Source organism: Carettochelys insculpta, chromosome 17 (genome assembly GCF_033958435.1).
Source record: "Carettochelys insculpta isolate YL-2023 chromosome 17, ASM3395843v1, whole genome shotgun sequence".
NCBI classification, from domain to species: Eukaryota; Metazoa; Chordata; order Testudines; family Carettochelyidae; genus Carettochelys; species Carettochelys insculpta.
The window spans coordinates 19,626,982-19,642,528 of NC_134153.1; the positions used below are offsets into that span (position 1 = coordinate 19,626,982).

At 46.6% G+C, this 15,547-nt stretch overlaps 1 protein-coding gene across 3 annotated transcripts in view; it reads left to right on the plus strand.

Annotated features, from left to right (window-relative positions):
- Positions 1 to 15,236, plus strand: part of PTGIS (prostaglandin I2 synthase) — a 51,338-nt gene extending 36,102 nt beyond the window's left edge. For 2 of the 3 annotated variants that reach the window (XM_075011751.1, XM_075011750.1), the window contains exons 7-10: positions 313 to 481; positions 3,268 to 3,449; positions 13,623 to 13,774; positions 14,639 to 15,235. In XM_075011751.1, coding sequence (XP_074867852.1) covers positions 313 to 481; positions 3,268 to 3,449; positions 13,623 to 13,774; positions 14,639 to 14,783 — 648 coding nt within the window. In that variant the 3' untranslated portion in view covers positions 14,784 to 15,235. Of the gene's footprint in view, positions 1 to 312; positions 482 to 3,267; positions 3,450 to 13,622; positions 13,775 to 14,638 lie in introns of all 3 variants that reach the window. The other variant, XM_075011749.1, reaches the window with a different exon arrangement.
- Positions 15,237 to 15,547: the final 311 nt, after the last annotated feature.

Consider the following 15,547-nt stretch of genomic DNA (forward strand, 5'->3'; position numbering starts at 1 on the left):
AGTTGTGAGATCTTTCAAATTTCTCAGGCAGCCATTTGTTCTGGGATGCTACCTTTAATAATGTACGAGAGCTTGAGCAATACATATCACCCTTTAAAATCGGTACATCAAGAATTGTTTTATGTTAATTTTCAAGTGTTGCCAGCATATTTGTTTTCATTTACTGACCAAAAAGAGTTTGCGTGTAATGAAAATGGAATTGCAGTTGACTAACATTTTCCTTTTATGATGTAATGGAAGGTGTGTTTATTCAAATTCTTCTCCTTACAGCTTTGATATCTCTGACTCCTTGTGGACCATTATATTTTTTAGGGCAACGCAGGTCCTGCAGTTTTTTGGCTTCTCCTGTTTCTTCTAAAGCATCCTGCAGCCATGGCAGCAGTTCAAGGTGAATTAGAGAAAGTAATTAGAAACAGAGGGCAAACAATGAAACAGATGCAAGTCATTAGCCAAGAGATGCTGGACAGCACTCCTGTTTTTGGTTAGTACATATCTTTTGGGGACATCTATGTACCATTTGATTTAAATTCTCTTTGGCAGCTTAGGGGCAATTTTCAAGGCATTTAGACCAAAACTGTGGGCATAAAATGTGCATGAAATTGTGGTCTTAATTTGCATATGCAGTTGTTGTGTTTGCTCATGGAAATCAGGGGATAATCTGCAGACAGCTATGTTTGGCTTTGGGGAAGAAATCCGTAGGAAATGTCAACATGAAGGCATGCAATTGGCATTTTCTCCTTGCTCTCCCAATTGAGCTCAGAGATTGAGAAATCTGGCCTATAGCCTGCAAAGTACTATTCAAGGTTTTACACGTTTCAGATTAGCTATATTGATGCTAACTGAAAAGTTAGAAGGTGTAATTATACACCAGTCTTCCATGACAGAGCTAGGCATAATATTTAGTCTGGAGATGTGGGTTTGGAAACTGTTTGGGAAATGTAAATCTTTTCCCCATAGTTTAGGGAACACCTCTTTGTTTTGGTTGTGCTTTCTATCATCTAGCGTGTGCACTGATCACCTCCTTTCTGTTTTTCTATTCCATAAAATGCACCTACACAGTACGTGTTGATCTTACACCTGCCTTCTGCCTAGTGAGAGTAAATAATGCTGTTGCGAGCAGTCAACCCAGTTTCAATAGCAGCACTGGACAGATTTAACGAGAACTTCTTTCAAGAAGTGTTGTTAGAGAGGTGGGAGTCCTTGTGTTTGTATATGAAGTATAGTCTTTTAGACTGAAGTTAATGACTTGAAGTGGTTGGCTGCAATGATAGGGTAATTGAACCTATTGTAATATTCAACTGAGGTTTCAATGAACCAGAATATTTTTAGTAGAGAGAGTAAGGAATCGATTTTCCTGACTTTTCAAGGTTCCAACAATTTTTACTGTCCTGAATTGAGACAAAAAAAGTTGAAATCTTAAAGATTTTCACAAAAGCAAAATCCACTTTGTCTTTGGATTGCATCAATCAAAATGTTGCAGTTTTAAAAGATTTTTAAACTCTTAATTTCAATTTGACCATCTTTATTCTTATATAATTTTACTATAAGTTAACTTCAGTTTCTGAAGAAAAATCCTTTTGCACTGGAAAAAAAAATAAAGCCCTTTCATTTTAAAAATGGTGGAACAATAATGACAATTTCAAAACTTTTTTCCCCTAAAACATATTCATTTTCAACAAAACTGGGGCTAGTAGATTTAAGGAGCACCCCCTAGGCTCTGGGGTGGGGCCAAAACTGAGGGGTTCAGTGTGCGAGGGGACTGCCAGGAAGCAGACTTGAGGTGTGGGGTCTGGGCAAGAGGAAGGGAGGGTGCAAGAACAGACTGGAGTAGGAGCGATCAATTGGAGGGAGCTGGGGCTATGGGCAGTGGGGCTCTGTGTCCCTTGCCACTTCCAGGCACTGCCGCCCACTACTCCTATTGGCTGCAGTTCTAGGGGAAAAGCCTCCAGGCACTGCTGCCATCCCCCCCAGTGCACAGAGCTGCTGCTCCCCCATCAGAAGCCAAGCTAGCCACAGCTTGCCTGGCTCCAGCCTGCAAGGCTTGGGGCTCCACCCCTCCACACCAGGCTTGATATCTGGGGAGAAGGAAAAGGCCTGAGCCTTCTGGGGCAGAGTCAGGCAAGCCACAGACCAGATATGGTCCTGTGTTCATGGCTTAGCTAGGATAACAAGTTAGCACATACAGTAGTCCTGTGGCACCTTATAGACTAACAGATATTTTGGAGCATAAGCTTTTGTGGGCAAAGACCCACTTCGTCAGATGCTCCGTCAGATGGGTCTTTGCCCGTGAAAGCTTATGCTCCAAAATATCTATTAGCCTATAAGGTGCCACAGGACTTCTTGTTATTTTTGCACGTACAGTAGGACACTATTCAGTATAGAGTGACCCATTAACACCTCTGCGGGGCAAAAAGTGGCTTAGAGATAATTGAAATAAGCCATAAATCCAATGTCTCTATTCTGTCCATGATTTTTGGTGTCTGACAGTGTAATTTTACCAGGCCACTCTACCTTGAATTTGTATAGTCTGAGCATTCTACATAATCAAAACATGGATTTGAAATGAGAGAGGAATTTCTCCTTGGTTTTGACCACATAAATGTATATATATATGTATGTTAAAAGCACAAATACTGCTGAAATCAGAAAGCTGGACACGTTATTCAGTAACAAAGCAGTTAACTCCTGAGGGCTTGTTTATAATATGGGGAATATCGACTAGGTCAGGGTCGATTTCCAGAGTTTGATTTTGCAAACCTAGTAGAGATGTGCAAAATCAAACTATCTGGGGTCAGCAGTCAACCCCTGTACTCCTTAATATCACATAGAGTAAGGGAAGTTGATGGGAGAATTTCTCCTGTCGACCTCCCTCTGTGTAGATGACCAGGTAAGTCGATTCTAGCTACGCAATTGTCATAGCTAGAATTGCATATCTGCAATCTACTTACCTGCCTAGTGTGGACCACACCTGAGTGAATGACATGTGGCAAATGGTTGGATTCATACTTTTTGCAGCAGAATGGCTAATAAAGTCCAGGAAGACATGGCTAGTGTTTTTATGGTCTCTCCTTTTATATCTAGTTCAGTTTCCTGGGGAAGGCAGGAGATACAAGCCCTCTGTATCTGCCATTTGGTAGTATATTATGTGGAGGAACTTAATTAAGCAGTTGCAGTCATTATGCATAACTGTAAAGCAGCCAGCCTGCAGTCAGCCTACTCTTGTTTACTGGATGCTGTAATTCTCTCTTTGCTGTTCCTCTTGTACAGACAGTGTATTGAGTGAAACACTGCGTTTGACAGCAGCACCTTTTATAAGCAGAGAAATCCTTGCAGACATGCAACTGAGACTGATGGATGGCAGGAAATTCAGCCTGAGAAAAGGAGATAGGCTCTGTCTTTTCCCATATTTAAGCCCACAGATGGACTTAGACATCTATGAGGATCCAGAGGTAACTTTGTGTCATTCTGAATTGTAATTCTTGTGACAATGTTCTGTGCTGTCCCCTCTCAATGTACCAGCTTTATCTAAAATGAACAAGCTGAACATGTTTCAGAGAGGTAGCCGTGTTAGTCTGTTTCAGTAAAAACAACAAGGAATCCCATGACACCTTAAAGGATAACACTCAAAAACCAGTAGGAGAGCACTTCATTCTCCCTGGACTCTCAGTTACAGACTTAAAAGTTACCATACTCAAGCAAAACACCTTCAGAACAGACTGCAGCGTGAAAAGGTTGAGCTGGAATTCATATGCACAACTAACGCTATACCAACGGGTCTGAATGCAGACTAGGAATGGCTAGCACATTACAAAGAGTAATTTCCTCCTTTAGGTATTCTCACCTGCTTATCACTGTTGGAAGTGGTTCACATCCACCCTGACTGAATTAGCCTTGTTAGCACTGGTCTTCCACATAGTAATGTAACACTCCCATCCTTGTGTGTATGTATTCTGAAGCTTAACACTTCATGCAACTGATGAAGGGAGCTGCAGCCCATGAAAGTTTATGTCCTGATAGATGTGTTAATCTTCAAGGTGCAACAGGACTCCTTGCTGTTTTTGAGTTAACCTTGTAATACAGTCACTGCTTTATTGAACCTGAATGTGGCATCCTTACCATGCCATTGTGAACAGAGGCCCTTTGAGGCGAATTCTAAAATAAGGACTAGATTTTCAGAGAGGTTAAGGATGCATTTGTGTGCCTCACTTGCAAGCACGCCCGCTGTGATCACGTATATTCTGGTTTAGTGAACTTGATCAAGACTCCATCTAGTGGCCAGACCAAGCAAAGAACCTACTCCCTTTTGACAGCTGGCAAGGTTGCTCTTTTAGTTGACGTAGAGGGGGCTTGCGCATTTGGTGTCTCACAGAGACTGTGGCCAAGTAGTCCATAGGAAAATGAGTCAACAGCATGTGAGAGGGACCCAGTTCTGGTCATTTATACATGCAGTTACCTGAGCTCTGCACGCACTTCTGTACCTGAACTCTGGAAGCAGTGCCTGCAATAGCTAGTATTTAAATAGCCTGGACCTTATTTTGCCCAGATTGAAGTTAAATTTCAGAAAAGCGTCATCTGATTCATGCAAAGTTACCACAATGCAGGTTTTCACAGCTGGATCTCAGTGCAGCTCCTGTGGTTGGGGTGTGCTGGCTGCATCCTCGTCTAATGACAGCTGCCTCCCCCACTCCTGGAAAGCGGCGCGGCTCATCCTCTTCACCTGCGGATTGTGCTGTCAGATGCTTATGACATACATGAGGCCCTTTAAAACTGAATGTACATTACAGTATGTTGAAGTACTGAGAGCTGAAAGGGCTGAGTGATTTACAGTTCTGGGCTATGTAACCAGATCTAGAGAACAGGTTTAATGCAGTCTCGTTACATTAGAATACAGAGAGGGATTTCTTTTCCTGCTCTCTGTGGGCTGCAGACGGGCTTTTTTAGTGGTTAGCACTGCGTGGGAGAGGGAAAGGGCTCTTCTGCGGTTCAAACTCAGTAATTACAGGTTGTACCTCCCAGACTCAGCACCCGGGGGACCTGACCAGCCCTAAAACAGGGAATCTGCTGGACCAGGAAGGTTAAGGTGAGTCCCTCTGCTCCTGCTGGCTGCAGGGCTCTGCTCCACTGGCAGCAGAGGGGCTGGCATTGTCCAAGTGAGAACTTGGGGAAGGGCGCATATAGATGGTAAAAATTAGAGAGAATGTTGGTCCTGGACATCTGCTGCTGGTGTTGGAAGAAAGGGTAACACTTTGTGCAGCGCACCTTGTGTATCAGGCATTTTTGAGAGCTGAAACTAAGATCTAAAGGCAAGAATCTGGTTGACCAGGTGAACAGTCCCATTAACTTACAACTGTAAGGTAGAGGCTTGGATATATGAGCTAGTTTCTACAGCACAAAATGCAGATAGAAGCCAAACGGTCATGAGGTTTCTTTCAGCGGGGATGTGGGCAGTACAACAGGGATGTTTCTTTAGGGTATCTTGTTGTGCATTGTAAGTATTCTTTTTAAGAACAGTATGGATTTTCAACACCCATGTGAGATTTGGCCTGACACCCACGAGATTCAGAGACTGTGGAGATGAAGACCACAAAAGTACCCAGTTAGGTTGTGTCTACACTAGGAGGTTCTTTTGAAAACTCAAGCCCTCTTTCGAAAGCATATGTGGAGTATTCTCACCCAAAATGGGCTCTTTCAAGCTGAAATCGAAAGAACGCAGCCCTTCTTCTGGAAGCCCTCTTCCACTCTGGATCAGTAAGAGCACCTCCTTTGGAAAGCTTCTTTTGAAAAAAAAGTATGTATAGACGCTCCACAGGCCCTTCTTTTGAAAGAGCAGTTCCCATGGTGCCAGATTTTTCAATCCCTGGCCCATTCTTTCGAAAGAGCACAGGCTGCGTGGACACTTTCTATTGAAAAAGCAGTTCGATCTTTCAGTCCACTTTTTTGTGTGTGGACGCGCTCTTTCAAAAGAAGTTTTTTCGGAAGAGACCTTCAGAAGAACTTCTTTGGAAAGATCGCTGTAGCCTTGGGGATAGAGACTAGCATTTACTGTAAGCTGAGTGCTTGGGTGGCTGCCCAGGAGAAATTTAGGTGCCACCTGGCTGATTAGCAGAGTCCCCAGCCACCCAGAGTGGGCAGCATGTGTTTCTATTGGTAGTGCACATCCATACATGACTGGGTGCACACAACAAAATTTATTCTACCTATGGATGGAAAATATTAGCGGGAACACTGATAGAGACCAAAGTCTTCTTTCCTTAGGCCAAACAGGCCCACAGCAGTGCTGACTTCTCCGCCATAATGTAACATTGTCTCAGGCGTGACCTGATGGGAGCCACCTATGGGTAAGAAAGAAGAGTTTATTCCACATGGGCCAATCAGGCAGTAGCTTCTCTCCTGTTCCTGCCTAGGGGTACCAGCTACCAAAGTGGTCCTCTGTGTAACTGAAATCAAGTTGGAATGGCCCATTTAAGAATGACTACCAGAGGTTAGCACGTTCGGTTTCTGCCAACTGCATCTGGATCCTGTGGTCCAGTATGTTGGCGGGTTCTGAGGATTTCTGAAATTGGCTTTTGTTTTAAAAAATGCTGCTTAGATTTATGGACAATTTTGCTCATGTTCCTTTCAACCACTTCTCATTTTAAGGGGAAAGGCTTGCCTTGGAAAAGATCAAAACAGTCGCTCTATTTTTCTCCTTCCCATTCAGTGTTCTGGGAAAGCTGGTAAGTTATGTAAACTGGAGCTCTAAAAATGAAATTGTGGAAACAATGGTATGTGAGGACAAGGCCAACTTGTTATGATGACTGGAATTCCACTATCCAGTTGCCATAACAACTCGATGCAATCTTTAAATATAGAAACTTGCTACCCTGTAAGCCCCCTGCTAATAGCTATTAGGTAACAAAGAAACGCGCTGTTTTTGCTTCCTCTATATACAGTCAGCTGTGGGCCAAAATGTCAGAAATTATGTCAGCGTAACAGCAATGTAAGTGCCATTAGATACAGTTTGCAGGGTCAAGAGAACTCTTAGAACTGATTAAGTTACTGTGCTCCATTTGGAGACCGAGTGTTCGGTTTGCAAATATTAGTTTAATGCGATGAAAACCTATAACCAGCCAGTTTAAAAGAAAAAAAATCCTCAGACTGGAGAAAACTTGACTCATGTTTCCTGTTTAGTTACCACTCCTTTCTCAACAGCAATAGCAGCTCAGCATTAACGTTCCCTCTAACTTTTCCATCCCTGGGCAGAATAAGTTTTATTACGTTTACCAAGGCATGCGCGGAGGTGCACCACCAGGAAAAAAATATACTGCCCACTATGGGCGCTCCGCTAATCAGCTGGGCAGCATTTGAATCTCTCTTGGGTGGCTGCCCAAGTGCCCAGCTTGTAGAGAACGCAGCTATAGAACCTTAGGTGACGTCTGTCTCCTTGTGTAGTTGTGTAGTTTTAGTGCTATCGTGGTGCAGCAGGAATTGTGTCAAAATTGAGGGCCTGCAGGGGACAAATCTTGGCAGCTTGGTTGCCATTTGAAGTTGAGCTCATTCCATGCTAAGCCTTAGTGCCATTTTTCCTCTGAAAGATTCACTGAAGAAACCCAAGGGAGCTGGTTTGATGAGTGTTCGTGCAGCCTGCTCCCAAATCATGCATCAATCATATGTAAGGGCTGCAGGCACCTACAGCTCAGCGCTGAGGGCATTAATAGGGCCCAGTGAAGAAGACTTGCAGCTTCTCTTTTTGTGGGTAAACTCAAGACTTTATTGCCAGGCTGGTCAGTTTATCACTTTCCACCAGCACCAACTTCAAGTGGTTAGTGGATGTTCTGTCTATGCCCAGTCACCTGGGGGAATTTATAGCTTCCTCTTTCCTCTAGGGTGAAACGTGATTCTACATTTATGATGTTGAGTTGCCCAGATGCTTCCCAGGCTACAACTTTTATTTTTTTGGTTCCTTTGCACTCATCAAAAATATGGCCAGCTGGGTCTCCTGGAGAGAGCCGGGAGGTCACCAGAGCTGAGCTGGAGTCAGGGTTGGGGGTCGCAGAATGCCTGAGGCTCTAACTGTGAGAACAGAGCTCAGGCTCAGATCCAGGGATCAGAAGCTGAATGCTGGAGACCATGGCTGGGCCAGAGCTTTGCTCAGAAAGCAGAGCTGGCGTGTTAAGGATGGAGAAGGAGACAGGCTGAAGGGGGTGCAGAGAAGTAGCTGGTGCAGGAAGACAGATGAAGCCCATTGCAGAGAGGGAACACGTTGAGCAGCCAGTCATCACTGACTGTTGCTGGATTAAATAGTAGCTAGCACTGCCTCTCCACCAATCAGGAAGTGCAATCAATCAGGCAGCCCCCTCCCCCTTAGGGTCCCTGGGTCCAGTGTGTTGCTAGGATACTACCCTGCAGCAGCTGGCTGCCTGACAATATTTGATCATTGTCTACAAGTTCCTCCATGGGAAAGAAATTTCTGACAGTAAGCGGCTCTTTAATTGCACAAAAGAGGCGTCATTAGATGAAGCATAACGAGACCTCGCTGAAGCTAGACAAATTCAGGCAAGAAATGAGATGTAGATTTCTAGCAGAGGTTAATCAGTCACTGGAACAACTTTACCTGAGGGAGTGGTGAATCCTTCAATCTTCAAAGTCTGTAAAGGCCACATTGGACATCTCGCTGAAAGCCAGTGATAGCTCATCCATGAGCTATGGGTGCAGATCATCTGTGGTGTAAATCATCTTAGCTCCATTAGCTTTACTGGAGCTATGACAACTTACGGGTGAGGGTCTGCCTCATTGGCTCTAAGCAAGATTATTTAGGGCATGGGGGTGGGAAGTGTCCTATGGCCTGTGTTTTGCTGGATAGCTTCCTAGATTATTGTAATGGCCTGTTTCAGTCTTGAAATATAGCGACCAGAGTTTGCTGGGGTTGTATAGTAGTCCTGCTGGAGAACGTGCCGGAGAAAACATGCTACAGGTTGATGTGCTAGCCAAGAGTACAGCAAGGGAAAACTGAACACAGAAGAGCTGCAGCTGACTCTGCTATCGGGGGAGGAGGGGGCAGCCCAGAGGAGTGAAGCAGCCCAGACCAATCTATCTTACTTTGTGCTGCAAGCACAGCTGGTGCAGAGACACAGTTTCTGTAATTGCTAGGAAATGACATGCTAGAAAAGTCTGATTCCTGAGACGTTGCTGCACATTGTGAAAGCCTAGAGCCCAAACATGGACAAGGATCTTAGCAATGAGTCTGGCACTTTTTGGAATGTTGTCTTCCCCCTCAGGAGTCAGTGCATTGATTCTACAGAACAATGCCTGGTCCAGCTGTGTAACTCATCTAGCCTGGGTCCTGTCAGCTCCTTATTGCTTCTTCTTACGAGCCGATGTTTTCCCATTCGAGCTCCCAGAACATGGCCTAGGAGTATTGGCACTGTAATATAAGCACCTCACACATTGTGCTACAGAATGTGCAGAGCCCAGGCAGCCATGAGAGCAATGAAGACTCCGAGTAGAACACACATATACTGTGTGTGAAACACTGGAGAGGAGGAACAGGGAGATGTTAGATGCACCAAGTGGTTTGTACACAGTGGGGCACCAGTTGTGGTGCTGTGAAACAAGCTCAGACAGGTGGGACTGCATTGTTCTGGGTATGGGATTATAAACAGAGGTTACAAAACTCCCACATGCATAAGGCCACTTTCATGGAACTTTGCAAATTGCTTTCCTCTGCCCTGAATTGCAGCAATACCAGAACGAGACCTTTTTCACAATGCCCTGTGAGGTCTTGACATAGATGTCTGCATTTTGTTTGCTGCTTTGCAGCTTGGCCAGCACAGCTTTATCCCCTCACAGAGCAATGAGGTCCTGGACCTCCTGCATGTTAAATGCTGGAGCTCGTCTGCGACCCTGGGATTTCATGACCAGATGTGCTGCTGAGGTTTGCTGTCTGCTTCACTTGCCACGGTGGCCAAAGAGGAAATGAAATTCAAACTTTCCTGGGTCATTTCCTGCACACTTAGGGCATGTCTACATTAGCCAGTTCCTTCAGAAAATCCAGCTTTTTTTTTAAAGAACACGTAGAACCTCTACACACAAAATGCGCTCTTTCATTCTGAAATCGAAAGAACGTGGCTGTTCTGGAAGCCTCTCCTGCTCACAGACCAGGAAGAGTGCCTTCTTTTGGAAGATCCTTTAGAAAAAAAATGTGTGTAGATGCTGCATGGGCCCTTCTTTCGAAACAGGGGTCCTTTATGGCACCGGCCAGCTGGGGCACAGCGACACCCTGACCAGTGCTAGTGGAGCTCTGTGCTACTTGCATCCAGCTACCTTAAAGGCACATGGAGCCCTGCAGGCTCCACGGCTGGAAGCTGAGAGTGCAGTGGTAGCAAGGAGGTGACCCTCCAGCACCACACCCTCATGGCCACCCCCTGAACTGACCATTGCCACAACGGCAGAGAGCCAGCCTCCATGCGACCCCCAGGTACCCCCCCACAGAGCCCTCAGACGGGTCCCACTACCCTCTCCAGCCACAAAGCAGAGGTGCCCTCCTGGACCGAACTGGAGCTCAAGGACCTGCTGGGGCTCTGGCAGGAGGAGGACATCGTCTGCACCATGGCTGGCAAGAGACGCAATGCCCTTACCTATGGCCAGCTGGCCACCGGCCTTGCCACCCGAGGCCACCCTGCCCAGACCTTTGAGCAGGTGCACTCCAAGGTGAAAAAACTCCAACAGGGCGCGCTCGGGGGCAGGGCCAGCCACCTGCCCATTTTACAGGGAGCTCCATGGGCTCCTTGGGGATGAGGACAAATCCCCCACCCCTCACTGTCCTCAATATAGCGGCAAAGACACCTCCTGTGTTGGTGTTGGAGGAGGAGCCAGGGCCACCAGTACCCTCAAGCAACACCAGCCAGCTGGGGCTGGAGACTGATGGCCTCTACCCTCTATCTCAGGCCCCACCTCCCCATTCAGGTGCACCCCCATCATAGCCCTCCCAATGTCTGTAGTCCCCCCATACATAGTTCTGCAAGTATTTATCTGTTTGAAAAAGTTCTAGTTTGCCTGAAAACATTGCTTATTTTATCAGCACCCCCATGTCCATCATTATTGGGGGGTGGGTGGGAGAGGTCATGAGGGGGGCGGGATGAGGCTGCAGGCTGGAGGAGCCTGCAGGGGGTGCTCAGGGAGGGGTCACTGGGGCCTGCGGGCTAAAGCCTCCTGGTGGGCCTCCCAGATGCAGAGCCCATTGCAGTGAGCCTGATGGTCAGGGGCCGTGGTGGGCTGCTCGTATCCAGGACCAGCCTCAACTGCCTACTCTGTGAGGAAGGTTTCCCCCTTCACCTCAACCAGGTTGTGGAGGATTCAGCATGCCCCCATGACCAGGTGGGGGGGGGGAACATTTGCACCCTGACATGGGGGGAGGGGTAGCTCAGTGGTTTGAGCATTAGCCTACCAAACCTGTGGTGGGGAGTTCAGTCCTTAAGGAGGCCATTTAGGGATTGGAGCAAATAGATGTCAGGGATGGTGCTTGGTTCTGCCACAAGGGCAGGGGATTGGACGAGATGACCTCCTAAGGTCCCTTCCAGTTCTAGGAAATGAGTGTATGGAGGCACCTGAACCTCACCTTCAAGTGCCCGAACACACACTGTACCGGGTAGTATGCCCAGGTGAGATGGCCATTGAAAAGCTCCTGTGGGGGGGTGAGATGGCCTGTGTACAGCTGTATAAGCCAGGGCTGCAGCCTGTAGGCTGGGTCACCCACCATGCACAGGGTCATGGTGACATCCCTCAGTGTGAGCTCCTGCTGGGGGATGTTGGTCCCTGCCTCCATCCTCTGGCAGAGGTTGGAGCTGCAGACCTGTGTGTTGTGGGCCTGGCCTAACGAGCCCACACAGATGTCCAGGAACCAGACCCTATGGTTCACCAGCGCTTGCAGCACCACGGAATGGTAGTCCTTGTGGTTCAACGATGGGCCAGTGCTGTGGGCCAGGGCTCAGATGGCAATGGGGGTGCCATTGATCGTGCCAAAGTAGTGGGGCAAGCTGAGGTCGGTGAACTCTGCAACATCCATGTCCGGGTCCCCAACATGCACCAGCCTGTGGAGCAGCACCTGATTGATTACCATCATGACCTGCAGTGGATGGAGAGTGAGCACACTTGTGAATGTGTAAAGGGTGCCCCTGCTCTGCTCTCTCTTGGCCCCACCCTCCCCAGTTCCCTCCTGGCCCCCCTCTCCCATGAGGCCACCCCTCCAACAGAGGGCCTGTGTAAGGGTGGGGCATCATGGTCCCCTGGTGTTAGCCCTCCCTGCCCCACTGCTTCGTACCCCTGGTCCCAGCCCCCAAGGGTTCCCTTTTCCCAGCAGCCCCTCCCCATGCCAGACCAGCAAGCAGAGTACACATTACCTCAAAGAGGACAGACCCAACGGTGGACTTACCCACCCCGAACTGCTGCCCCACAGAGCGGTAGCTGTCTAGGGTGGCCAGCTTCCAGATGGTGAGGACAACATGCTTCTCCAGGGTCAGCATAGGCTGCATCCGGGTGTCCTAGCATCAGAGGGTGGGGACGAGTCAGCTGCAGAGCTCTATGAAGGTGTCAGTCTTCATTCAGAAGTTTTGCAGCCAGCACACATCGTCTCTCTTGGACAGGACCAGCTGGTGGGGTAGCTCCAGAGGTGCCAGCTGGTCCAAGGGCAGGCTGCAGCTAGGTCCATAATGAGTGGAGGGCCCCATGGATGGGGCTCAGCCACTGGAACAGGTGGAGGGAAGCCAATAGGAGGGTGGTCAGCAGCCCAGCCAGGACATGCAGGCAGCCCGGGGGCTGCTGTGGGTCCATGGCTCTCAGATCTGAAGGTCAGGACCAGGCACTGGCTCAGCTTCACTGTGATTAGCTCAGCAGGCCTCAGCAGCTTGTGCAGGGAGTGGGTGTTTGGGAGCAGCCCTTTGAAGGAGCGCATGGCCGATGCTCCCGGAATGGCTTGCTGGCCATGCGATCCCATACGTGGCGTTTCCTGGCCCATTCTTTTGAAAGAGTGCACGGAGCTTTGTGGCCGTGGTCTTTCAAAAGAGCAGATCGGAAGATCAATCCACTTTTTGTGTGTGAATGTGACCTTTCAAAAGAGGATTTTTCAGAAGGTCTCTTCTGCAAAATCTTCTTTTGAACAATCTCTGTCGTGTAGATGCAGCCTTAGAGAACAGAGGAGTTGAAAATGGTGTCTGGAGTGGTCATATTGGGGCATTGTGGGACACCTCCAGGAGACCAAGGCCATTGAATTTCACAACACTCCATCTCCACGACCCTAAAGTCAACCATGCAAAGTCTATTTTGACATTACTCATTGTGAAAACTGGGATTACAAAAGTCAACCTTAGGAGCCCTTAGAGTTGGTGGAATGGACCGTGTAGTTTGGACTGATTGCTTGGAAAATTAACCTGTTAGCTAAGTTCAAACTAACCTCCTGGTGTAGACCAGGCCTCAGAGCATCTTCCACTCAGTATATAAAAAGCTTCTAATGTTTTCTCTACAACAGCATTTCGGCGATATCAGAATACAAATATACAGCAAGTGATTGTTTCTGTGTTGAGAAATGGCCATCTGCTCCGGTGGGACAGTGAATAACTGAGCAAGGGAAGTGTGTTTTTGTTTTTCAGACATTTAAATATGACAGATTCCTGAATGCAGACAACACAGAGAAAAGGGATTTCTATAAAAGAGGGGAAAGGCTCAAGTATTACAACATGCCCTGGGGAGCAGGAATTAACACATGTATTGGAAAGTTCCATGCAGTCAACAGCATTAAACAGTAAGTAAATGCAGCAAGTGCGTGACACTTAGTTCTTCTGGCCACCTGTAATTTTAATATCAAGGATAAGAAACTTCTTGTGGAGTTATGTAAAACTTTGACCTCTATTCAAAAAAATAGCAAAACCAATAATATTTATCCAATGCCTCTGCCATCTAGTTTGTATGAGCATTTGTAAACGCTGTATCTACTCCTCAATAACCCATAGAAACTCTTTTGGAAAACCATATTTATTTTTCAAGTATTTTTTTAACACCATAGACTACAAAATTGGCATATGACTTGTGACTTAGTTATTTATGCCATGTCTTGGGGAGGTAAAGTGGATATGCTCCCAGGCCTCTCACTGTATGGTAACCTTATGTATATATCACACATAAAAAACTAGCTCAAAAGAACATTGAAGTTGTGAAGTCAAAGTTATATCAAGGATGCAAAGCTTAGGCAATTCCAGAGTTAAGTTTTCCTGTTCTGTCTGCGTTGAGCTAATTGCATGCATGCATTATGATACCATCTTTAATGTTATGATCGTGTACCATTTTGTCAATAGCACTCCTTCACTTCACTCTGTACCATGTATTTTCCCCAAATGTCAGTCATAGAAATGAGTAAACCATTTTTCCTGAAAGCTTCCAAAATAATTCAGCCTGTGGCTGGCACCTGGCATGGAAAAATTCCACCCAAATGGTTAAAATGTGGCAGAGTTACAAGCAATTGAAAACTGGGTGTTAATAATGGGAAGCATTCAGCAATCTTAACTACAGGAAGAACTACAGAATACCTCTTTACTTACCTTCTAAGCATAGTAACTAATGGATTGTCAATACCATATGCGGCCCTCACCTGGTCATTTTATCATTTTAGGTTTGTATTCCTCTTGTTAACCAATTTTGACTTGGAACTGAAAGATCCTGAAGCAAGAATCCCAGGGTTTGACAAGGGGAGATATGGCTTTGGAATGTTACAGCCAGAGAAAGACATCATGATTCGATATAGATTGAAAGAGTAGTAAAATATAAATGGCTTTCCTTCCGTCACCCAACTGGTTTCCTCTGTGTTTTCTGAGAACTGACAATGAACTGGTTCTAGATCCAAGTAACGTATTTTGGCTTTATTAATTAATGCAGTAGGCTTGAGTAATGGTAGCAGCTAAAAAGAACATTAAAAAATAGTCACTATTGTGTTAGCTTTGTACCTGCTAGACTGCAGCTTTAATGCTAAGTGACTGTTGTTAGTAGGGGACTATCAACACACTGTTCAGTCATTTTAGAAATGAACCATTAGATATGGTCAAAGCAAATTGTATGTCATGGAAGGACATTTCAAGGGAGGATGTAGCTGTCATAAGTTATAATGTGTAACTCTCAATCTTTTTGCACATTCATGGAGTTTCCTGCAAATTCTGGGGTACAACTAAATATATCTAACAGAGCCACAACAGAAAGCTGAGTTTTTATTTCTGAGCACCTGGGCCTTGGTGTCCATACACAGGATTGGTCTTCCTGTCGACGATCATGAGAGAGAGCTTTTGAAATAGAGCGACCACATCGCTCCGTGGCAGATACGGGACGCTTGTCTCTGGAGATGCTCTCCCATGTCAGAGCTCCTTGGCGCAGGAGCTGCTGCCCTAAGGCACAGGGTGCCAGGGAACGAAGAAGCCATCCCATGGAGGGGCTCCTGGGCAGCAAGAGCTGCCTCCCCTAGGCCTGGGGTGCCAGGGAACAAGGCAGCTGCCCTGTGGCAGAGCTTGCTGGCAGTGACTGGGGCAGCTAT